The sequence below is a fragment of the Cyclopterus lumpus genome, chromosome 15 (assembly GCF_009769545.1).
Source record: "Cyclopterus lumpus isolate fCycLum1 chromosome 15, fCycLum1.pri, whole genome shotgun sequence".
NCBI classification, from domain to species: Eukaryota; Metazoa; Chordata; class Actinopteri; order Perciformes; family Cyclopteridae; genus Cyclopterus; species Cyclopterus lumpus.
This window is the reverse complement of record NC_046980.1, coordinates 18,236,795-18,260,821: the sequence shown is the minus strand read 5'-3', so window position 1 is coordinate 18,260,821 and position 24,027 is coordinate 18,236,795. Positions and strand designations below refer to the sequence as shown.

The following is a 24,027-nucleotide window of genomic DNA, read 5'->3' as shown; positions in this document are numbered from 1 at the left end:
CTTTTTCTTTTTCTTCTCCTTTAAAGCCACAACAAGAACTCCGGTTTCCCCAGAGGACCTTGAGATGATATTCAATTGGCAAAGAAAGGAGGGGATAAGAAGGACTACTGTCTGATGGGAGGGTCAGCAAGAACAAGAAACACAGACTGTGCTCCAACTCTCCTACTGAAGGACTCCCCCCCACACACACACGCACGCACACATGCACTTCAATATACAATTTGGACAACAAAATGATCTCTTAGTTTAAAATACCATTCTCAAAATAAAGTTACACAAAGTTCTTTAAGACAACAGAATACGTTTAAATCTGGCAGCTACGATTTCGCAATATTCCCATTATAGTGGTATAAATCACATATTGTACTGAAAGTAGTGGATGACAAACTCTTCTTAGTTAATATTAAATGAGCGGGCTATAATCAACATTACGGCCTGATCTGGAAGGACGTGGTCTAACTAGCGGTTTATTCTTGATGCTCTCCTCGACTTCACTTGTATCAAGTTCGTGGCCATCTGAGCCTTCTTGATTATGGAGAGCGGGACCTCGCGACATTACCGCCACCTAACGGGGTTCACGTGTAGTTACAAGCGCTCACCATGTTGATCCGTTACGTCACCCATTTTCACTTTGACTTCATACTCGGCAAGCGGCACTTTATCACGAGTTAAATTTGTTTATGTTTTTAAATATGAGCTTCATATATCAAAGGATTACAATATATGTGTAGGATTTTTTTAAATACTAAAAGGTATAGTCAAACCAAACAACGACGTTGCTTCATAAATATCCTAAACAATACGTCTGTGGCGCTTGTTTGTTTGACAACAGTTGTTCCCCCATAACTTGGGTCATTTTGCGTCGTTAAGCACAGGTGTAACTAATAGCATCACTAATTAATACATTGCATCGCAATCATTGTTTGACGCAAATAGGAACGGAGCCCCGTGGATGTTATTAGTGGCAACCGCTGCGACAGGTTAACATGACGTCTGTCAATAATGATGCAGAGCGCCGTTCATTCAGGTTACAAGTATTCAGAGAGCAGAACATGGACTGTACAGACAGAAGAGAAACAACTCGTCAAGCAACTAAGTTACATCAACCAATTGATAAATATAATGAGACATAACGTCCGGCCTCGCGCGCCTTGCACTCGTTGCAGCTTTTTTGTGGTAGTTTGGAGAAACTGTATCTTGAGTTTTTCATTTGCACAGCATAAATTAACTAAGAAATGTTCATGAAAATAAATGTCATGTTCTCCAACAAGGGTTTTAGTAAAGGCACTCTATTTCCCACAATGCTCCATGCTGTCGTTGTTTCACGTGCATCACAGCTTCTTCTTTCCGTTTCCGGTCTTCTCTCCGTCGCTAGCTGCGTGGTTTAGCTGCGTTAGCTAACTCATCGTTTTTCCCTCCGGCGTGTGAGCTTGGGATAATAACTAGCATCATGTCATACCAGGAAGAGGAAGAAGTAAGTGTACGTTTGTTTTCCTTCAAGGTGCTTTGACGCTCTCGTGTTACTAACAATTGCACGCTTGGTAGTGTTAGCCGCTTAGCTAGCTAGCGTAAAGCCACCGGCATAACTGTAACGTGAGCTTTCGATGAGCCAGCATGACGGTGGCGAGTGTCGTAGCCTTGTTTCCACAGATAACGAACCATAACATCACCGTCCCTGTGATGTAGTTTGTGTGAGGTAGAAGATAACGGTTTAGATAAATGATGACATATTAACTCTGCGTCGATCACTCTTCTTTCAGTCCTCTGTTCCGGCACAGTATGACCCGTACGCCTACCCAAACGACTGCGACCTGCACACCGGTTAGTATACACCCCACTATTTATCTAAATGTAAATGAGATCACCTTTCAGAGTCTACTCCTTAACTTCCAATCTCCTCGCAGGTGACCCTAAAGCAGACCTGGCCTATGAGAGGCAGTATGAGCAGCAGACCTACACCGTCATCCCCGAGGTGATCAAGAACTTCCTGCAATATTTCCATAAAACCACCTCTGACTTGATCGACCAGAAGGTTTACGAGCTGCAGTCCAACGGAGTTTCCAGTGAGAGCATCGAACAGAAGATCTACGAGATCCAAGACGTCTATGAAAATAGGTAAAGTTGACTAAGTGTAAATTACCTCTTAACAGATACAGTGTATGTCTCACCTTTCCTATTGTGTTCCTTCTCAGCTGGAACAAGTTGACCGACCGTTTCTTCAAGAACTCTCCTTGGCCAGAGGCTGAGGCCATTGCAGCACTCGTTGGCGCTGGTGAGTTTATAATCAGTCTTCTGTACGTTTTGTTTTTTTGCCTTTGCACAGACGCCATCATTTAATATTTTTTTGATTTCTGTATTAGTTCTTAAACTGATGAAATAAATGCTCATGCCAATCGTTTTCCATTGATATGAGCTAATTTGCGTCCATGTCATTGTTTTATGCAGTTTTCTTTTATCCCGTTATCTCCCATAGATGCTGTGTTCATCATCCTCTATAAGGAACTGTACTACAGACACATTTACGCGAAAGTCAGCGTGAGTCACTGCTCAATATAAACACTTATCAATCTCGATTACTCTGCAAAATGTGTGGAAATGTCTTGAGTATTTTGTTCTAAATAGTTTTTAAATTTTTTTTATCAGGGTGGACCAACTTTGGACCAGAGGTTTGAGTCGTACTACAATTACTGCAATCTCTTCAATTACATTCTCAGTAAGTTACCAGAATACAATTTCAACTCACCTGTAGTAATCAGTGTAACATATCTCCTAATAAGTCAAGTCATATGAGAATATTTGTGATTTCTAAACAGATGCCGATGGCCCTGCCCCCTTGGAGCTGCCAAACCAGTGGCTCTGGGACATCATCGATGAGTTCATCTACCAGGTACAGTGCATTATATTCTGCATGAGTAAGTGTCTTATGAAATATACACCAGAGAGTGTATTTCTAGAGCTGTATTAATCTACAAGGAGTACCAGACGAGTGGCGTATTAAACGTAGCTTTCCCATACTTGTCTATGGTTATTATTTAGTGCATGTTGATGTGGCCCATGTGGTTTAATGTCTTTTATCTCCATCTAATCTAATAACGAGTAAACTAGGTTTAAATTCTGTTAACACTGATATATTTATTTCACTCTTTCCTCTCCAGTTCCAGTCCTTCAGTCAGTACCGCTGTAAGACGGCCAAAAAGTCAGAGGAGGAGATTGAATTCCTGAGGAACAACCCAAAGATCTGGAACGTCCACAGTGTCCTCAACGTACTCCACTCCCTGGTGGACAAGAGCAACATTAACCGCCAGCTTGAGATCTACACCAGTGGAGGTATAGAATGTTTTGGAGGGGAGGGGAGGGGGGGGGGAGGTAAAATATTGACCTGGACCATGTTCAAGTGACTAAAATAAGGTGCAGTTTAGGTTCTCAGGAAATTTATAGTCCTGTAAAACATTAGTTTGAGTAGTTTTCTGGGGATAAAGTAACCTCAACATGGAGACAGCAGTGTATTCAGTTTACGTGTAAGAAGAGGCAGCTAACATGTTATTTGTTGGTGTGTTGCAGGAGACCCAGAGAGTGTGGCTGGAGAATACGGGCGTCACTCCCTGTACAAGATGTTGGGTTACTTCAGCTTGGTGGGGCTCCTGAGGCTTCACTCTCTGCTCGGTGATTATTACCAGGCCATCAAAGTCCTGGAGAACATTGAGCTCAACAAGAAGGTAAACCACCAAATGTAGAGAGCTTCACCACCAATACTACTACTAATGATGAACACAATATGCCAAACTCTGTGTTTATGTTGTCTTTTCCTTGTTGACGTAGTCCACAGCCATGAATCTATTTTGTTTCTTTTCTTTTCAGAGTATGTATTCCCGTGTCCCTGAGTGCCAGATCACTACATATTACTATGTGGGTTTTGCCTACCTGATGATGAGGCGCTACCAGGATGCTATTAGAGTCTTTGCCAACATCCTGCTCTACATCCAGAGGACGAGAAACATGTTCCAGAGGTCGACGTATAAATATGAGATGGTCAGTGAGAGTAGTGCTTGCTAAATGCACAAACAATAAACATCTGGTGTTTTCATTCATGCCTTTTTTGAGATGATCAAATGGTATTATAGTTGAAACGGGTCTTAATACTTGTATATGTTTTTTTAGGTTAACAAACAAAATGAGCAGATGCATGGCCTGCTGGCCATCGCACTTACTATGTACCCGATGCGCATCGATGAGAGCATCCACACCCAGCTGAGGGAGAAGTACGGAGACAAGATGCTGCGAATGCAGAAAGGGTAAGAAGAAACTCATCACATTGTGTTGAAACAATTGTTTACGGGTTCAATGTTTCTCAGTGTTTTAATACTCAACTGTTGCGCAACGTCACTGTAATGTCCAGTGAAATGCATGTATCTCTTTGCTTGTGGGTCTGAGCACTGGGCTTTGAAATGTAGTATTTGTATTTAAACAAACAATGACTTAATTGACACAAATGTTCCCGTTTGCATCTCAGCGACCTGCAGGTGTTTGAGGAGCTTTATAGCTTCGCCTGTCCCAAGTTCCTGTCGCCTGTGGTGCCAAATTACGACAACCCCAACTACCACAAAGAGCCTTTCCAGCAGCAGCTGAAGGTCTTTGCAGAAGAGGTGCAGCAGCAGGCCCAGCTCTCCACCATTCGCAGGTAGAGCATAACAACTTTGACAGTGGTCAACATGTGAGCTTTTGTTGTTGTACCGGTATGGATCTTGCATCTTGGATGCAGTTTTTTTCATACATGTAATCTAAGTCACGGTGTATCTTTGCAGCTTCCTGAAGCTGTACACCACCATGCCAGTAGCCAAGCTTGCAGGATTCCTGGACATGACCGAGCAGGAGTTCCGTATTCAGCTGCTCGTCTTCAAACACAAAATGAAGAACCTGGTGTGGACCAGTGGCGTTTCAGCTCTGGACGGAGAGTTCCAGTCAGCTTCTGAGGTCGACTTTTACATCGATAAGGTGTGTTAAATTAAAGGGATGCCTTTGTTCGACATCATGAACAGTTTAAATAGTATGGCAGATAGACCCTGATGGAACCTATTAGTTGTTACAGCAGGTCAATATTGATGCGCACACTATATAAAAGAAATGTGAAAGTAATTTTTTTGCGGTGATATTGTTCACTGTTGGGACATCTTTTTAAAGCAGCGCTGTACTTTTAATGAGCTTTTTCTTTAACACTTCCACAGGACATGATCCACATCGCTGACACTAAAGTTGCTCGTCGCTATGGAGACTTTTTCATCAGACAGATCCACAAGTTTGAGGAGGTGAGTAGTGATCCATCATGCCTTTGGGAAGGAATGGAAAAAGTACACAAACCATTATTTAATTGCAGTATTAACTTATTTATTAGTGGCGTTTGTTTCCCTTTCATTTCCTTTTGTTGTTGGAGCCAAATTGAAAGTATTGTCACCAATACTGATGTAAAAAAAAAGTTCACAAACATACTCGGGACTGATTCTATAGATAGCCTTTTCCTGAACAGATTTGTTTTAAACATAGGACTTCCAGTTTTATCTTATGTAAAAATCCCTCTGTCTTTCTACAGTTGAACAAGACCATGAAAAAGGTGCCGGCCATCAGTACCGCGGCGGCAGTGTCGGCAACCACCACAGCAACAAGTGCAGTAGCTCGAGCAGTCTGACAGCAGCTGTAGAGATGACAGTGACCCAGTTCGCTGCCCCCTCAGTCTTTTGACAAATACTATTGATAACAACTTTTCTATGTAACCTGGCATCAATAAACTGATGGAGAGGTGGGCTAAACTCTTGCTTTGTCTATCTGTCAAGTGTTTTCTGTAACCACCAGATGGCAGTATTTACCAATCAGTAACTGCCTCAGGTAGTTTAGGGAAGTCCTACATAAAAAGATGCACAGGTGCAATATCTACATTTAGGTTTGTCTTGAATAGAAGTCAAGCCTTTGTTCAACCTGAATGAGAGGACGGTCATTAATTAAGGTTATCAATCTCAATGAATTTAATATTAATTCTGTTGCATTAGGTTCTCCAATGATCCACTGGCCGAGGTCACGGGCTGTTGCATATTTATTTTATTATCACAGATCACCCAACACAGATCTCAGGAATGGTGACAATGACAAAGAAAGAAAAATGTACAAAATGGATATTTATATATACATAAACACCACTCAAACAGCGTCTGTTGTCAAAGGAAACAAGAACGTCATGTCCACCATAGCACAATATACACACTCCAAACATCCAAAATGATTCCCTACCTAATTTGGTAAGCCAGCAATTTTCTTTAAAAATATTTTAATTCCATCACATTTTCTATAAAATAAAGCAAACATTGCTCATTTTGAGCATGACTCAAGTCCCTCGGGTGGCAGTGTAAAGTCTGTGCGCAATGCCATCTTTAGGTTTATAAAATCGGATAATTCACTTTTTTATTATTTAAGTCCTTGCCATGGTTTTCTTTTGACTGCCTTTTTATATTAAATTCATCCACAATTCAAAGTATTTTTAGTGGTCTTTGCGTGGCTCCAGTCTTGTACAATGTTTGATCCTCCTTTCACCATCATCGATTTTGGAATCTTTCAGTCATTAGTGAAGCGTCTCCTTGTACATGACCGACTCCACGCTAAAGATGAAGTGCAGGGTCAACATTCACTGCCGTCCAGCAGACTTGAGTGTTTTGTCTTTTTCCCCATGGATCCCCCAAAAAATACTTTTTTCAAACTACTCTAGTACTGAAACGATTGCAGAATGGTCAAGGCCCCTCTTGATTTTGGTGATAGGTGAAACTCCACTGTGAGCATCACTGGGGGGAAATATTTGAAGTGCTCTTGTCTGCATTAAATGTCCATCTATAATTTCCCAACAATAAAATGTACCTAATATCTGAAAGAGAAAAGTTGTACTGTCCTATCCTCACTCAAACACTGATAGCATTGTATTGCAAAAAGAAAAAAATTCAGCGCACGAAAACCGGAATTAGGTTGTTTTCTCAATGTCCCATCGATGTCCAGCCACTGGTCTGAGTGTTTCAAGCTTAATTTTTTTGGAATGTGTGTATTTGTGTGAGTATGCAGTCCAGGTTCAACTGCAAAAGGGTTACTGAGAATGAGGTGATGGTTCAACAAGCTTCTCCCACAGGGAGGCTTAGTCTCTCTTCTCCACTTAGCTCTTTAGATGAAAGTCGATGAAGAAACGTGCCTTGCTTAAGATGTTCCATTTCCTACGGGCATTTGAATGAACCTTTGCCGCGCTCACGCTCAGACCAGCGAGGCCTCGGCTAGTCATAACTCTGTGATCTCCAGGGGACTCTCCGACAGGGTGTCCCCGTTCTTGTGGCGGTGCATCGGGGTGGACTTGGCCGACTCAGTGCGGGAGTTGCGCTCAGAATAGAGGCACCCGTCAGCGTTCAGGGCCTCCAGAGAACGTGCGAGGGCCCGCTGGTCGTCCTCTGGCAGGCTGTTGAGGTCAGAGGTCAGGAGGGTACCTGTGCTGCCGTGGACTACGTGCACACCCTCGGGACCCTTCAACTCCACAGGAAGCTTGTGCTTAAAGCGCAGTGTGCCGCGACCTCCGCCCATGACCAGATGCTCGTCCTCATCATCGTCCTTATCACTCTGGATCAGCTGTCGAAGGAGGACACAAGAGGAGAGGGAGAGTTAAACCTACTGATTGCAAATGGATCAGGTTGACAACAAGCAAAATGTTTGAGAGGTAGACCAGTGGAAGGGAGAAGTTTCAGTGGAGAAATCAGTAGATCACTTGCATTAACAACTTGGAAAAGTAGTGAAACAATAGAACAGTGGAGAAAAAATACATTTCATTCCAGACCTGGGTTAAATAAACAATTCTTAGCAGTTAGTCTGAGAAGACTGCATGGGTGAGGTTTCCACATCAGAGCCATTCAGAAGTTTCGGTAAGTGGTCCATATCCGGTGACAGTCTCAACTTTCTGGCAATTTCTGTGTGGTAAGATGGACTTTTGAAGTACTTTATTTGACCCAAAGTCTGGCGGCAAGATAGCAAAGACAGCAGAAGTAGTGAGTAGGTGCTAAAGGTCAAAATGGGAAATGACAGGAATGCAAGATCACTCTCCGGCGGTGTTAGACCATCAGTTTGTCCTAGCCCACCTCAGTGACTGACGAGTGATCTCCCTGACTGGTGGACACTGTGACGAGTCGAGCTGCAAAGAGCTTTTTCAGCCTCAGGTAGTCGTCCAGGACCACATTGAGCAGGGAACCCTGACAGAACGGCAGTTGGGATCAAACACAGTCTATAACACCATCCTCCTTACACACCCTCACTGTCACAGAAGTCATAAATGAGAAGAATCCACAGCAGGACCATCGTTGAGTCCATGGCGTCTCTCTCTCTCTCTCTCTTTGTTTTGTTCTCAGGACATTCTGGAGGAAGTCCTAGATCCTCTCCTCTGACCTTGTCCCCTCAATGATTTTTGGGAAGGACCAGCACAAAAGAGGCTTTTTGAGATGTGGACGTCTTCATGTGACTGTGTCTAACTGGATAATCTGACATACAGGTGTTTTACCTTGATAGGCCCTTCCCTCATAATCTGGCCCAGTTTAGCAATGTTGTCGTACTCCTGAATGGCTGCCCTCAAGTAACGATCATCCTCAGGCTTCGCTTGAGGCTCTCGACCAAACGTGCCCTGTGGGAATTACACACACACACACACACACACGTGCTTAAAAACGGTTGTGAAAGCTATACAATGGGGTTACCTCAGATGACAATGCCTTGGTAAAAGGCACTTGTGTGATGTTGAGAATGATGACCTTACTCTCCACCTTCTCAGCATCACAATAAAATACAACTTCTTTAGCTCCTAAAACTATATAAATTAACTCAGACAGATGTTGGTACTGACATGAGTGCGTGCAGGGCTGTTCCACAGGTCAGTTATCTCACTCAGGTTCTCCGGCAGGTCGTCCTCGTGGTCAGCCTGAGCAGCGAGCTCCAGGTTGCGACAGAATGGGTCCAGCCACACTGGATTAGCTCTGCACAGGCAAACAGCATTGCAAACATTATCATGCAAGAGGAGGTATGACAAGCTACAAACACCACTCAACCTAAAGGAATACTGTGACATTTTGGGAAACATGCTTATTTGATTTCTTGCCGAGACTTAGATGAGAAGATGCTAAGTATGGCTTGGCTTAGCATAAATAATGTGAACAGTTAGTCTGGCGAAAGAAAAGTGTGTCCTTGATCTTTATAAATAACTCAGAACTACTGAAAAAAATACAGTGGGAACATTTTTTTTAGTTGTGTGATAACAACACAAAGTGATTCCTTTAAGCAATTCGAGAATCGTTGATCTCACCCCTCAAAAGAGTACTTGTTAGTGTTGGGCATGTCGAGGATATCCATTAGACCCTGGTTCCCTGGGTGGTAGAGGACAGATCATTTTAAGAAAAACAGTTGTAAACTAAACCGACATTTACAACTGTTAACAGCCATAACAGCCACATCCTGAAGTTAACAGCTGGTGGGACCGTCCCCTCAACGAAGCTTCTTCTTACCTGTTGATCCTGCAACAATGGCTTTCAGCTTCCTCTGGTGTCTGCAACACAGGAAGAAGCACGTGTCATGAGACGGTAAACATGTTGATGCCGCCGCTCAGGCTGACAGCATGGAAACAGGGTCCATGACTGAGCAGATCGCAAATGACTCAGTCTACGCGAGATTCCACATAAATCCAGGTCAATGCAAAATTGCTGAAAGGGTTCTTACACTCTGTGATAATGCCAGTTCATTGTGACAAACAGAATTCCTGCCAAGCACAGCAGCACAGCCAGGATAATGATGACTAGCTGCGAGAGGGGGAAAAAGAAAGTTAAAGGCACAAAGAGACAAAACATCTGCAACAGCCTGTGGGGTTTCTGGAGGTCCCAGCCTCGCAGACCTGTAGTGTGGTGATGTCGTCCGGCAGTTTGTCACTGACAGCAGGCTGAACATCCACGACGGTGTATTTCCTGAACAGGTTCCTCAGCTGCTCCTTGTTCTCATCTATCATCTGAATTACCCTGCAAAGTACAAAACACCAGGACACAGCAGGTAAACTCCTGCTGTTACTCATACAGGAAGTGTTAAACATCGCTACCTTGCAGCAGTGGAGTGGAAGATGGTGTACCTTGCAACATCAAGGATGGTGTTGCTCTGATTGTTGACCACGTGGATGAGCATGTCTGTCTGACCATAACTGACCCTGCCCTTCTTGTCCACGTGGAACTGCATAAAAAGGAGAGTGAGACAAAGGTTTTGAATATTTATACACACAGCACAAAAAAATAAAATCACATAAGTCCATTACCATAAAGAATGCCCCACCTGTATATCATCTAAGTTGACAATGGCTCCAGTAATGTTGGAAAGCAGGTTGACGAAATCTTCTTGGTTTTCGCGGACCAAATCAGGGATCTCATTGAAGACTATCTTGACCCTCTGGTCACCCCGGAGAATGTAGATGTTCACGTTGGTTGTTGTACTGTGACCAACCAAATCGCAAGCCAAAATCTCAAGCTGGAAGTAGCCAGGGCTGTAGGCGGTGAAGAGGTCATATGTTCGGATGATACCATCCGTCAAACCTGTGGAGATAATGGGATAGAAGGTTATTCTGAATAAAGAAACCAGCACTGATATACGGAACAGTCCCCATCTCAGAGATTGTGAACAGTATGTACGAGAAGATAAGAACTGGCTGCAGGAAGCAGATACACAACTACTAGTCAATTTTTGTTCAAGTCATTTTAATTCTATATTGGCATCAAACAAGATGTATTCAATTCTGATTCAAACACAGTTCATAATATTGATCATGAAATAAGATAAGTCTGGTCATATTGGATATTTTTCACTCACAAAACCACAATTACTTTATCCTACTAACAAGTATTCCCTGATATAACTTATTCCTCAAAGTATTGAGACCGTATTGTTGATTTTGGGCCTTTCATGGGATTTAGTGCCTTGTGTATATTTCAGATCCCCAAAATACAGACCTTGTTGTAAACTCAATGCATGTAATTAGAGGTTAGATCTTGGCAACATGTTGAACTAAACAGGCATGAAAAAAGTGTGTGTCAATATTTAAAACCGCCTGAATGAGGAAGCTCACCGATGATGAAGATGCTGCCAACGTCCTCACTGCCATTGCTCTGTGACTGGAAATAGCGGATTGTAACAATATGGTATTGAACCAAGCTGTTGTTGCCGATGTCGTTATCTATAGCCACGACCTTGATTAGCTCCGAGCCCACTTTGGCATTTGCTGCAACTCCTGAAAGCAGAGAGGGACAGTGATGGTGGCTCTACATAGATCAGCACACACATTCAGTACGAGTACCAGAAGGCAGGCTACCTGCAGTGTACTCCGCCTTAGTGAAGCGGGGTTTCTGGTCATTGATGTCTTCCAATACAATGCGGACTTCCAGCAGGCTGGGGTCACTGGCAGGGTCCAAGGCTTTGGCCCGTGCTGCCTTCTGACCCCTGGAAAGAGTCCAGCTCCTGTTGCTGGAAGCCTTGATGATAATTGAGTAGACCGGGATCTCCTCACGGTCCAGATCCTTAAGCAACTTCAGCTCTCCATCTAGACCCAAGCCGAAGTTTCCATCACTGTTTCCTCCTGCAGGAAGAGATGGAAAGTATTTGTGTTCAGTCACCTAAAGCCTGAAAGGAATCAGCTTGAAATAGAAAAGAAAGATGGATGGGTCAGTACACACGTCCTCATTATTCCTGGGCTTTTGAAGTAAGAGGTCTTTCATCTGAACACACAAGAGAAACTCCTTATGCGCTACTGTAGCTTGATCTGTATCAAGTAGGCAGGTCAACCTAAATAATTCCACTCATGGGGGAAATTTTTGTATTACAGTTTTAACATGAACAGCTAAATCAAACATGCTGCTGCTGTGTCTGTAGGACACCTCATTACCTGCAATGAAGTAGTAGACAATGGCATTGGAGCCCTCGTCCGCGTCCACCGCTCTGGTTACATTCCCCACCACAGTACCGGGTCGGGAGTGCTCTGGCACTGCCATCCTCTGGTAAGGCAAGCTGCCACGCTGAGGTGCACACACACACACACACACACACAGACCAAAAGGGAAACACGTTGGCAAACCGTTACATGGCAGCTCTATTACAGGTGCACATGTACAGACGTCAGGACGTACGCAGAGAGCTTCACACTCACCGGTGGTTTAAGGAAGACGGGTTCATTGTCGTCAATGTCCAACAACGCCACCTGCAGAGGCTGTGTGGTCTCGTAAGGCACTGGCTGGCCCATGTCGCGGGCCACGATGATTAGCTGATAAACGTTTGTGCTCAGTTAGAAACAAACACACCAAGAAACACACAAGTACATCAACTGCACACACACAGTTGACTCACGCTGTGGAGGGCCTGTTTTTCTCGGTCCAGTTTCACAGTAGTGGTGATGACTCCGGACATGGCGTCGATGTGAAAGTTCTCCCAGTCTCTGTTGCCCGCTCCAGTCTGCAGGAAGCCATAGCGGACCTCTCCATTCACCCCCTCGTCGGAGTCTGTCGCGTGCACCTCATACACCGGCAGGCCCGGGGGCTGCTCCTACAGGGAGGGCGAACACTGTCAGTATATGCGCGTGTGAACCTCTCAACTTGCATCTTAAAGGTTGACTGTTGCAGAACGGCTAACAGATGGTCTCTTGGAAACTTGGACAGTTTGATCCTCAGACATTTGACATGTCATAACAGAAGCAGCCGAGGTGTAGTTAGGAACATGAAACCTGGAATAAGTGATTTTATGGCCACCTGGGGGCAGCGGAAACCAGCTGTAAACAACACTGAAACCTGAACCCCTATTTGAGTTTAGTGTACACATCAAGTGTACCACCTGCATGGTGCACAAACATGGCCGCATAGATATGCGGCTATGTTTGTGTCCAATGCTCCTCTCAGCACCTAAAGGCTCCACAATGTTCACCAGCTGATCACTAACTCACTACAATATCTCATCCAATATGCCAGTAGGGCCCTGATACTGACTTTATAAAGCTGAGTGAATATTGGCCACATTAAATACATCAACTTCCAACTAATCAGTGAGCCACTGACTCATTTTCTTAGCACCGCCGCACCCCTTGGTGTTACATGTTTTGCAATGAGTCACACATAGTGAGGCAGATGTTGTGCATATTGGGAACTTTGTAAATTAGAGCAACAGTATCCGATCAGTACTGCGTATCAACAGTTTATGTATCAGGAGAAAATAATTTGACCAAGAAATCAGACTTAGAAAAGAAGAAGACAACAGTACATGCATTGGGACAAATGAATACAGATACCTCAGAGATATGAATGATGGTTCCATTGGCGGGCCTGACAAACAGCGGCCTGTTGTCATTGACATCTATGACTGTAATGATCAGGTCTGCAGTGCTCCACAGGGGAGGACGCCCCTGGTCTGTAGCCACCACAGTCAGGTTGAAATTTTCAGAGGACTGAAGCAGGCGGCGAGAACGCACCAGCCCTGTGTTTGGATCCAGGGAGAACGCATCTAAAAAGACCAAGTATAGATATATGAACAATTATACTTTCAATCAGAATATTTAGGAAAGTGACATGAGGCTTTTATTAGCATATCCATACCCGAATGGAGTCCCAGTATTCTGTAGAGTACCGCTCCATTTTCTCCTTCATCCAGGTCGTTGGCCTTCACTGTGATCACAGACGTTCCACTGGGCTCATTCTCAAACACGCTGGTGCTGAACACTCGCTCCGTAAAGCGGGGTCGATAATCGTTGACATCAAGGACGGTCACCAGAACCTGACAAGCACCGTCAGGCAGATGTTAAGAATATTGCCGATACAAGGTTGAATTCTGGGTCACGTAAAGCCCGACTCGTACATCGGCACATAAATATGTATATGTTTAATGGTCATCTAGAAACACTTTCAACGTATGTCTAGAGTGCACTGACAACATTATATTTTCCCAAATACAACAAAATAACCAAATTAAAGGATTCCTAAAAATCCCATTTTAATCAAAGAAAAATTGGCAGGTTTATAAGAATGTCAAAAATCTGCCTCAAAAACGGATTATTGTTGGGCCCTTTAAATCACTTCCTGAGTAAGTATTTGCTTGAATAAATGAATAATCCAAATATACTTGATTGTATTGCTGCAACACAACTTAAGATGACTGAAATTTGAACTATGCCATGTTCTATGTGTCATATTATGACACATACGATTCTCATATGTGTTAATATAGATGGTATGTGGTGTTTATACGTGCTAACTTTTTGTGTCATTAGAGCCAGTGGTATCTACCTGGATAGAGTTCTCTCGTCTGTTGTTGGAGCTGCCACCAGGGTTGTCACGGGCAACAGCGGTTAAAGTGTAGTGATCCTTTGTCTCCCTGTCCAGAGGAGAAAGGATGTAGATCTCTCCCTGACACAGGGGAGAGGGAATGATTAGGAAGGAAGTACAGGCTGACTGGGAGTGGTGGTTGAATCAAGACTCTCATCATCCATCTTTAGCACGCTTTGTTTACAACTTTTACTTGCAACAGGATGACGTTCAATGTGAACACACAGCTCTGAATGTGAGGAGGGCGTTGCTCTGGCGGCTGAGGAAGTGGATGTGCTAGCGTACAGGTTAACTCACAGTGGATGGTTTGATGCCAAACTTGCCCTCCCCGTCCACCAGGCTGTACTCAATGACAGCAAAGAGGCCAGAGTCAGCATCTGTAGCCTTAACACGAACTATGATGGTGCCCAGGTCCACGTTCTCGAACACGGGCTCCTACAAACGCAGGTAAGGACACAGACCACTGATATCTAGTTTGGAGTGGTGCAGTTTAAATATATCAACTCACAGCATAACAATATTTTACATTAAAAAAATCTAAACAATATATACGAAAATGAACTCGCAAAAGTAAGTGAATGCCACAGAAACAATAGGCATGGTCAACAATAATAAAACAAGCAGATATATACATTATATCATATATACATTATGTTTTGGTGAACTGAAGTTAATTTCATTTGGACTGTTCCAACACAGGTGTAAGTAATTGATCACACTGGCATTCATGTGGTCATCATCAATGTTATTACACCTGTGATTTTCCTGCAAAGATAGGCACAAAATGTGAGCTGTGATTAAACACCTCTTTTAAAATAACATATGTGAAGTTAAAGAAGTAGCCACTTAAAAATACTAAATACTAAATTGATATTGTTCGACACCATTGATCATGACATCCTATTACAGAGACTGGATCAGTCGATTGGCATTTCAGGTACCGCACTAAGTTGGTTTAAATCCTATTTATCAGATCGATCTCAATTTGTATTTGTAAACGATGAAGCCTCAATGACCACCAACGTTAATCACGGAGTTCCACAAGGTTCTGTGCTTGGACCAATTTTATTTACCTTATATATGCTTCCTTTGGGCAATATTATCAGGAAACACTGCATAAACTTTCATTGCTATGCAGACGATACTCAATTATATCTATCGATCAAACCAGAGGAGACCAACCAGCTTGCTAAAATTCAAGAATGTCTTCCATCCATCCATCCATTATCACCCGCTTATCCGGGGTCGGGTCGCGGTGGCAGCAGGTTCAGCAGGCCGACCCAGGCTTCCCTCTCACCCGCAGCACTTTCCAGCTCATTCTGGGGGATCCCGAGGCGTTCCAAGGCCAGCCGGGATATATAATCCCTCCAGCGTGTCCTCGGTCTTCCCCGGGGCCTCCTACCAGTTGGACGTGCCCGGAAAACCTCTAATGGGAGGCGTCCAGGAGGCATCCTAACTAGATGCCCGAACCACCTCAGCTGACTCCTTTCGACACGAAGGAGCAGCGACTCGACTCCAAGCTCCCCCCTGATGTCCGAGCTCCTTACCCTATCTCTAAGGCTGAGCCCGGCCACCCTACGGAGGAAGCTCATTTCGGCCGCTTGTATCCGAGATCTCGTTCTTTCGGTCACGACCCAGAGTTCGTGACCATAGGTGAGGGTTGGAACGTAGACCGACCAGTAAATGGAGAGCTTTGCCTTCCGGCTCAGCTCCCTCTTCACTAAGACGGACCGGTACAGCGCCTGTTTTACTGCTGCAGCCGCACCGATCCGCCTATCGATCTCCCGCTCCACCTTACCCTCACTCGTGAACAAGACCCCGAGATACTTGAACTCCTTCGCTTGGGGTAGGCAGTTTGCCCCCACCTGGAGGGAGCAATCCGCCGGTTTCTGGCAGAGCACCATGGCCTCAGATTTGGAGGTGCTAACTCTCATCCCTGCCGCTTCGCACTCGGCTGCAAAACGCCCCAGTGAATGCTGGAGGTCACGGTCCGAGGAGGCAAACAGGACCACATCATCCGCAAACAGCAGAGAGGCGATCCCGAGACTCCCGAACCGGATCCTCTCCGCCCCCTGGCTGCGCCTAGATATCCTGTCCATGAAGGTCACGAACAGGACCGGTGATAAAGGGCAGCCCTGGCGGAGGCCAACACCCACCGGGAACGTGTCTGACTTACTACCGAGGAGACGAACACAGCTCCTACTGCAGGCATACAGAGACCGGATGGCCCGTGCCAACGGGTCCGGCACCCCATACTCCCGCAGCACCCCCCACAAAAACCCCCGAGGGACCCGGTCGAAAGCCTTCTCCAGGTCTACAAAGCACATGTAAACTGGTTGGGCAAACTCCCAGGACCCCTCCAGTAATCTTGCGAGGGTAAAGAGCTGGTCCACTGTTCCACGACCGGGACGGAATCCGCACTGTTCGTCCTGAATCTGAGGTTCGACAAGCGGTCGGAGCCTCCTCTCCAGCACCCTGGCATAAGCTTTTCCCGGGAGGCTGAGCAGTGTGATACCACGATAGTTCGAGCACACTCTCCGGTCCCCCTTCTTGAAGATGGGAACCACCACCCCGGTCTGCCAGTCCATGGGCACTGTTCCCGACCCCCATGCGACACTGAAAAGGCGTGTCAACCAAGACAGCCCAACAATGTCCAGCGCTTTCAGCATCTCAGGGCGGATCTCATCCACCCCTGGCGCCTTGCCACCAAGGAGCTTTTTGACTACCTTAGCGACCTCTGCCAGGGATATGGGTGAATCCACCCCAAAGTCTTCCGGCGCTGCCCCCTCTCCGGGGGACATGTTGGCCGGGTTTAGGAGCTCCTCAAAGTGCTCTTTCCACCGCCCGACGATGTCCCCAGTCCGGGTCAGCAGTTCCCCCCCCCCTGCTGAGAACAGCCTGGGGTAGACCCTGCTTTCCCTTCCTGAGCCGTCGGATGGTTTGCCAGAACTTCCTTGAGGCCAACCGAAAGTCCTTCTCCATGGCCTCCCCGAACTCCTCCCATGCCCGAGTTTTAGCCTCCGCGACCATCGTCGCTGCAGCCCTTTTGGCCCGCCGGTACCCGTCAGCTGCTTCAGGAGACCCCTGGGCCAACCAGGCCCGAAAGGCCTCCTTCTTCAGTTTGACGGCTACCCTCACCCCCGGTGTCCACCACCGGGTTCTAGGGTTGCCGCCACGACAGGCACCGATGACCTTCCGGCCACAGCCCCGAGCAGCCGCGTCCACAATAGAGGCTTTGAACAAGGTCCACTCGGATTCCATGTCCCCAGCCTCCCTCGGGATTTGTGAGAAGTTCTTCCGGAGGTGGGAGTTGAAGACCTCCCGGACAGGATCCTCTGCCAGACGTTCCCAGTTCACCCTCACTACACGTTTGGGCTTGCCAGGTCTCTCTAGCCGAGTCCCCCGCCATCTGATCCAACTCACCACCAGGTGGTGATCAGTTGACAGCTCTGCTCCTCTCTTCACCCGAGTGTCCAAGACATACGGCCGCAGATCAGATGATATGATTACAAAGTCGATCATTGATCTCCGGCCTAAGGTGTTCTGGTACCAGGTACACTTATGAGCCACCTTATGTTCGAACATGGTGTTTGTTATGGACAAACTGTGGCTAGCACAGAAGTCCAACAACAAAACACCATTCGGGTTCAGATCGGGCAAGCCGTTCCTCCCAATCACGCCCCGCCAGGTTTCTCTGTCATTGCCCACGTGAGCGTTGAAGTCTCCCAGGAGAACTATGGAGTCGGCAGGCGGCGCCCTTTCCAGGACCCCTCCCACCGACTCCAAGAAGGCCGGATACTCCGAAATGCTGTTCGGTGCATAAGCACAAACAACAGTCAGAGCCTTACTCCCCGCAACCCGTAGGCGCAGGGAGGCGACCCTCTCGTTCCCCGGGGAAAACTCCAACACAGCGGCGCTCAGCCGGGGGCTCGTGAGTATCCCCACTCCCGCCCGGCGCCTCTCACCCTGGGCAACTCCAGAAAAGGACAAAGTCCAACCCTTCTCCAGGAGCTTGGTTCCAGAGCCCATGCTGTGCGTGGAGGTGAGCCCAACTATATCTAGCTGGTACCGCTCCACCTCCTGCACCAGCTCCGGCTCTTTCCCCGCTAGTGAGGTGACGTTCCACGTCCCTAGAGCTAGTCTATGCTGCCGGCGATCGGCCCGCCCACGTCTCCCGCCTGGCTCGCCGCCCGGTCTACATAGCACCCGACCCCGATAATTCTCCCTGCGGGTGGTGGGTCCACAGGGTGACAGCTGCTCCATGTTGTTCTTTCGGGCTGAGCCCGACCGGGCCCCATGGGCGAAAGCCCGGCCACCAGACGCTCGCCGACGAGCTCCCCTCCTGGGTCTGGCTCCGGGAGGGTGCCCCGGTTTCCCTTGTCCGGGCAAGGTGGCTACAATCCGTGGGCTGCTTATCATCAGGGTTTGTTGAACCGCTCTTAGTCTGGGCTCTCCCCCGAGACCTGTTTGCCTTGGGAGACCCTACCAGGGGCTGACGCCCCGGACAACATAGCTCCCAGGATCACTGAGCCACTCAAACTCCTCCACCACGTTAAGGTGGCGATTCATAGGAGGACAAGAATGTCTTAAAGACATAAAAACATGTATGACCTGCAACTTCCTGATGTTAAACTCAGACAAAACTGAAGTTATTTTACTGGGCCCTGAACACCTCAGAGATCAATTATCTGGTGATGTGGTTTCTGTAGATGGCATTTCCCTGGCATCCAACACCGCTGTAAAGAATCTCGGCGTTATCTTTGACCGAGACTTGTCCTTTAACTCCCACGGTAAGCAAATCTCAAGGATTGCATTTTTTCATCTACGTAACATTTCAAAAATCAGGCATATCTTGTCTCAAAAAGATGCAGAAAAGCTGGTTCACGCGTTTGTTACTTCCAGACTAGATTACTGCAACTCCTTATTATCAGGCTGCTCTAATAAGTCTCTTAAATCCCTCCAGTTGATCCAGAATGCTGCAACTCACAAAAACTAAGAAAAGAGATCACATTACTCCTGTATTAGCTGCTCTGCACTGGCTCCCTGTAAAATCAAGAATCACATTTAAAATTCTTCTCCTCACCTACAAAGCCTTGATTGGTGATGCACCATCATATCTTAAGGAGCTTGTAGTACCATATTGCCCCACTAGAGAACTGCGCTCACTAAATGCGGGGCTACTTGTGGTTCCTAGAGTCCTAAAAAGTAGGATGGGAGCAAGAGCCTTCAGTTATCAAGCTCCTCTTTTATGGAACCAGCTTCCACTTTCAGTCCGGGAGGCAGACACAGTCACCTCATTCAAGAATAGACTTAAGACTTTCCTGTTTGATAGTGCTTATAGTTAGGGCTGAATCAGGTTTGCCCTGGTCGAGCCCCTTGATATGCTGCTATAGGCTTATAGGCTGCTGGGGGATGTTTTAGGATACACTGAGCACCTATCTCATCTTCTCTTTCTCCTTATGGATGAATTTACATCTTTCCATTGCACCTTATTAACTCTGCTTCCTCCCCGGAGTCGTTGTGACTTCACGTCTCATAGGGTCCATTGGACCTGGAGGTGTCTGATGCCTGGTGAGCCGGCCTCCCGCGTTGGCCCTGCTGATGCCCCGCCCCCTCCTCTCTACCTCCTTCTGTTTCATGGATTGGAGTTCCATTCATACATTGTCATATTCATGTAATGTATTTATGTAACTTTGTAAATGCTGTTCATTCTGTACACATGACATCTATTGCTTCTGTCCATCCGGGGAGAGGGATCCTCCTCTGTTGCTCTCCTGAAGGTTTCTTCCCTTTTTTCCCTGTCAAAGGTTATTTTGGGGGAGTTTTTCCTGATTCAATGTGAGGTCCTGGGACAGGGATGTTGTATGTGTACAGATTGTAAAGCCCACTGAGGCAAATTTGTAATTTGTGATATTGGGCTATACAAAATAAACTGAATTGAATTGAATATATCCTTTTTAAATAATTTTTTTTTTTTAAAGCATTCTTCAATTTTGCTTTGGTGGATGCAATGTTTCTTATTCGGTTTAGTACCTGGTATGAGGGTTGTAGGAAGACTGGGTTGTTGTCATTCACGTCCACTATCCGCAGATAAACTGGCAGCTCAGCTATTCTGGGAGGAGAGCCATGGTCCTGCGCCCGAATCGTGAAATTCAGCCACTGCACCTGCTCGAAATCCACCGTCTGGTTGGCTACAATCTTACCTGCGACATTTGTCACACATGGTGGTTACAGTTAGGATTCATCCGGCCAATACTAATATTCTAAATGTACACGACAACAAGCCAGGAATGACATGATAAGTAAACATTTGGAAAAAAGATAATTTAACATAGATTGACCTTACATTTACAGGGTTGGTGAATTTCAACCTTTGCTAACTGCTGTTGATGTGTTAGCCTCCTTCAGCTTGCTGGTCTTACCAGTGGAAGGGTCCTCCAATCTAACGTATCCCCCCCGGGGCAGGTGGAGCAGCTGGTAGATGACCTGGCCGTTGGGACCCTTATCGGGGTCTACAGCTGATACTGATAGCAGTGTTGTGCCTGGCCGAGCTCCTTCTAAAATCTTCTCTGTGAAGTTGGACACTCCGAAGGGCCGGAAACGAGGGGCATTGTCATTTACGTCCAACACGTTTATGGTTAGTCTCGCTGTCGAGGAGAAGTCATAATGATGAGGGAAGATAACTTACTGAATGTATACAACTAAAGATAGGCTGTTAGAAAATGGACTTACCGTTGGGAACACTTCCTGACTTGTCAATAACTTCACTGGCGTTGTCATGGACGGACACAATGATCTCAAATGTAGCGACCAGCTCCCTGTTGAGCGGGTTGTGTACAAACACGGCACCTGAAAAACCACAGGAACATATCTAATTATTTCCCCAAATGTTTTCAGGATATTGGCTATTTATCATTATCCGTCAAAATTAAGCTTTGCAGATCAAGAAACTGAATTTGGTTGAGATCCATGTCTCACCTGTGTGTAGATCAATGCCAAAGGACTCCTGCATCCCATCCACTGGGTTGTTCCCATCATCCTTTGCCTCCACTGAGATGATGTAATACTCCAGCCGGGGATGCAGATCAGGGTCCTCGGCGGTCAGCGTGGCCACCACCACACCCGGTGGGGTGGACTCGTTGACATTTATCATGGTGACTGGCTCTATAAAACGGGGCCGTGAGTCGTTGACGTCATCCAGAATGACTGTCAGGGTGGCTGTGCCCGACATGGGGGGTGTGCCACGATCAGTCGCCATGACGACCAGGTGGTAGGACCCGCGCTCTTCTCTATCAAGGGTGGTGTTGCCCACCAGGACCGCGCCGGAGAGCGGGTCGACCACGAAGCGGTCCTGAGCGCCGCTAACCAGCCGATACATCAGCCAGCCATTAGAGCCAGAGTCAGCGTCGGTGGCGGACAGCTGAGTCACCACCACACCTGAAAGAGACACACGCACACACACACACACACACGCACACACATTTGTATTCTTGTGACCAGTCATTGCCTTTCCCAACATGTAAACCCTTAACCTTCACACAGGGGAGTGTAAGTACGTAATTGCTGGCGAAAACCTTAATTTGTCGATTCAATATACTATTCTAAAGCTGGTGAATGTGGAGGACATGCACGTCCTCCAAGCCCACTCAGACACACACAGACAAGTCAATCTACACACCGGAGGGGCTGTTCTCAGGGAGTCGCACGCTGAAGCTGGAAGGGCTGAAGACAGGAGGGTTGTCATTCTGGTCCAGGATGGTAACTGTGAGAGGGACACTGCTGTTTAATCTTCCTATGTCCTCCCCAACCAGGAACAGCTCAACCCGAGGCTCCTGAAACGCCTCGCGGTCCAACTTCGCCCCCTGACGCACACGTATCACACCTAGAGGGAGATGCAGAGACTTTATGCATTGCAGCTTTTGCATTTCTTTGTCTGTCTACTTCTTAAAAAACATTTTATCAGACTGGCTTTATGGTATGTCGTTGCTTTACTGCTTTATTTTTTATTGTTGATTTTACTAAATTATTATATTTTATTCATTTATTGTTGATTTTATAGTTTCATCTATTGTACTATTTTATCAGGGTTTAACTCGTACCGTAGTTGTCTTGCTTCATCTGTTTTTAAAGGTGCTATATAAATAAAGTTATTATTCATAATTATCAATACATAATCATTATTATTATAACGTTACCAGAATTGGCGTCCACAGTAAAGAGGTCCACCCTGGCTCCCAGCAGGCGGTACTTCACCACAGCATTGGGTCCAATGTCTTTATCCTCAGCCAGAACAGGCCCATTTAACACTGTTACAGTAGCACCTAAGAGACAAGGAGAGGGACAGTTGGAGAAGTAAAATGATCAGTCAGGTTGGAGTATGTACACTACATCAACAAGCCTGTCTGACTTCGATAATAGCCAAGAGGTGTTCAAATGTGACTATAAAGTTGTTAGCCCTTCTATCTCAACACAAAAAAGAAAATCATCACTGAATATGAGCTGTATGTAAACAAAGTCAGGAAGTGGGGGAGACAGTGTTACAGACAATGTTTTGGCATGATGCCCTGTGCTGCAGTTACAGATTTCCCCCACTCAAGGGCTAGAGTGCTACCTGCTTCAGAGTTCTCTGTGATCTCTGCCCTGTAGCTGGTCCTGGTGAATATCGGCCGGTTGTCGTTCTCATCCAGAATGGTGATCACTAAGAGGTCTGAATCCTGGTGGTGTGGGACAAACAAGGGAGAAAGAAACAATTACAAGAGCAGAGTGAGTCTGTGGTAAAGACGAGAACAAGAGGGAGGAGGAGAGAAACACAAGTTGATCAGCATTCAAAGAGGCACATTGCTAAAAAGCACTCCAACGTTGTCGTGTAGTCAGTATAGAAAGGTGTTGCAGTTGTTGTTCTAACTCAGAGCTGCAGGTGGTTGCAGCTCTGAGTTAGAACAGTTTCTCACCTCTGCCAAAGAGGCATAATTAGGGTCCGAGCGACTGACGAAGTCAGTCCGAGAGGACCCTATTGAAATTGTTAGGGTTCTTATTATTCCGGCTTTTTATTTTTGAACATTTTTGGGGTGCGTAGACATTTTTAAAACTAACCAAATTTGGCAGGCTTGTCAGGCTTGGTGAAAATAGCCATCTGATCAAGGAGTCAAATTTTTGAATTTCGTAGTTGCTCTCTAGCGCCCCATCAAATTTTGACCGGCGACGCCCCTCACCCACAATGTCCGATTGACTTGAAATTTTTCACACATGTTCACTTACACCAAAAAAGCCTCTCAGACCCCTAAGGCCCGCCTACTTAGATTTGCCGCCATTTTGAATTTTGTGAAAAACACCTAATTGACTTTCTTAACTACATGCTTGGTCCAAATCAACAAAACCTGATATCAATCAAATTTATTGAAGCCAGATGACCTAGAATATGTCAACCGTTTTCTTATATCTCATTGTGGTAAGGATCTGTGGCCCAATGAACATCTTAGGGGCGTGTCTTGTTTTTCAATGCTCATAGTGTCAACACTATTGGGACTAATCACTCGAAAACATTTTTCCTAAGTGCACATGGCATGCCTTAACTTGCAAAACAAATCTTGTGCGATTTGAACACTAGCGGGCGCTACAATAATTCGCCGAAGTTGCCCGTTTTAGG

At 46.0% G+C, this 24,027-nt stretch overlaps 2 protein-coding genes across 6 annotated transcripts in view; one reads left to right on the top strand and one right to left on the bottom strand.

The window, feature by feature from the left end:
• Window positions 1–1,319: 1,319 nt before the first annotated feature.
• Window positions 1,320–5,807, top strand: eif3s6ip (eukaryotic translation initiation factor 3, subunit 6 interacting protein). 2 transcript variants are annotated; one of them, XM_034551453.1, is made up of 15 exons: window positions 1,320–1,474; window positions 1,761–1,821; window positions 1,905–2,115; window positions 2,193–2,272; window positions 2,474–2,535; window positions 2,644–2,713; window positions 2,814–2,887; window positions 3,156–3,327; window positions 3,562–3,716; window positions 3,859–4,029; window positions 4,159–4,292; window positions 4,511–4,678; window positions 4,803–4,992; window positions 5,223–5,303; window positions 5,585–5,806. In XM_034551453.1, exons 1-15 carry the CDS (start codon window positions 1,451–1,453, stop codon window positions 5,678–5,680), a joined length of 1,749 nt encoding a protein of 582 aa, XP_034407344.1. In that variant the 5' UTR covers window positions 1,320–1,450; the 3' UTR covers window positions 5,681–5,806. The 2 variants fall into 2 exon arrangements, with proteins under 2 accessions (XP_034407344.1, XP_034407343.1); XM_034551452.1 differs by having other exon boundaries at window positions 1,335–1,480; window positions 5,585–5,807.
• Window positions 5,808–5,842: 35 nt separating this feature from the next.
• The window catches only part of cdh23 (cadherin-related 23), a 40,649-nt gene continuing 22,464 nt past the window's right edge, over window positions 5,843–24,027 (bottom strand). For 2 of the 4 annotated variants that reach the window (XM_034551447.1, XM_034551449.1), the window contains 26 exons: window positions 22,993–23,095; window positions 22,577–22,702; window positions 22,060–22,263; window positions 21,360–21,818; window positions 21,114–21,230; window positions 20,804–21,028; window positions 20,415–20,584; window positions 14,679–14,816; window positions 14,343–14,462; window positions 13,656–13,833; window positions 13,352–13,563; window positions 12,421–12,615; window positions 12,224–12,337; window positions 11,963–12,092; window positions 11,393–11,656; window positions 11,150–11,311; window positions 10,363–10,619; window positions 10,166–10,263; window positions 9,938–10,058; window positions 9,766–9,845; window positions 9,555–9,595; window positions 9,356–9,416; window positions 8,900–9,029; window positions 8,561–8,680; window positions 8,145–8,255; window positions 5,871–7,641 (listed from right to left, as the gene is read on the bottom strand). In XM_034551447.1, coding sequence (XP_034407338.1) covers window positions 7,300–7,641; window positions 8,145–8,255; window positions 8,561–8,680; window positions 8,900–9,029; window positions 9,356–9,416; window positions 9,555–9,595; window positions 9,766–9,845; window positions 9,938–10,058; window positions 10,166–10,263; window positions 10,363–10,619; window positions 11,150–11,311; window positions 11,393–11,656; window positions 11,963–12,092; window positions 12,224–12,337; window positions 12,421–12,615; window positions 13,352–13,563; window positions 13,656–13,833; window positions 14,343–14,462; window positions 14,679–14,816; window positions 20,415–20,584; window positions 20,804–21,028; window positions 21,114–21,230; window positions 21,360–21,818; window positions 22,060–22,263; window positions 22,577–22,702; window positions 22,993–23,095 — 4,278 coding nt within the window. In that variant the 3' untranslated portion in view covers window positions 5,871–7,299. Of the gene's footprint in view, window positions 7,642–8,144; window positions 8,256–8,560; window positions 8,681–8,899; window positions 9,030–9,355; window positions 9,417–9,554; window positions 9,596–9,765; window positions 9,846–9,937; window positions 10,059–10,165; window positions 10,264–10,362; window positions 10,620–11,149; window positions 11,312–11,392; window positions 11,657–11,962; window positions 12,093–12,223; window positions 12,338–12,420; window positions 12,616–13,351; window positions 13,564–13,655; window positions 13,834–14,342; window positions 14,463–14,678; window positions 14,817–20,414; window positions 20,585–20,803; window positions 21,029–21,113; window positions 21,231–21,359; window positions 21,819–22,059; window positions 22,264–22,576; window positions 22,703–22,992; window positions 23,096–24,027 lie in introns of all 4 variants that reach the window. The other 2 variants (XM_034551451.1, XM_034551450.1) reach the window with 2 other exon arrangements.

Coding starts and splice junctions, on each gene's coding strand:
- eif3s6ip (XM_034551452.1), top strand. CDS start 1,451: ATGTCATACCAGGAAGAGGAAGAAGTAAGT. Junction 1,822..1,904: donor CGACTGCGACCTGCACACCG/GTTAGTATACAC, acceptor ATCTCCTCGCAG/GTGACCCTAAAGCAGACCTG. Junction 5,304..5,584: donor AGATCCACAAGTTTGAGGAG/GTGAGTAGTGAT, acceptor GTCTTTCTACAG/TTGAACAAGACCATGAAAAA.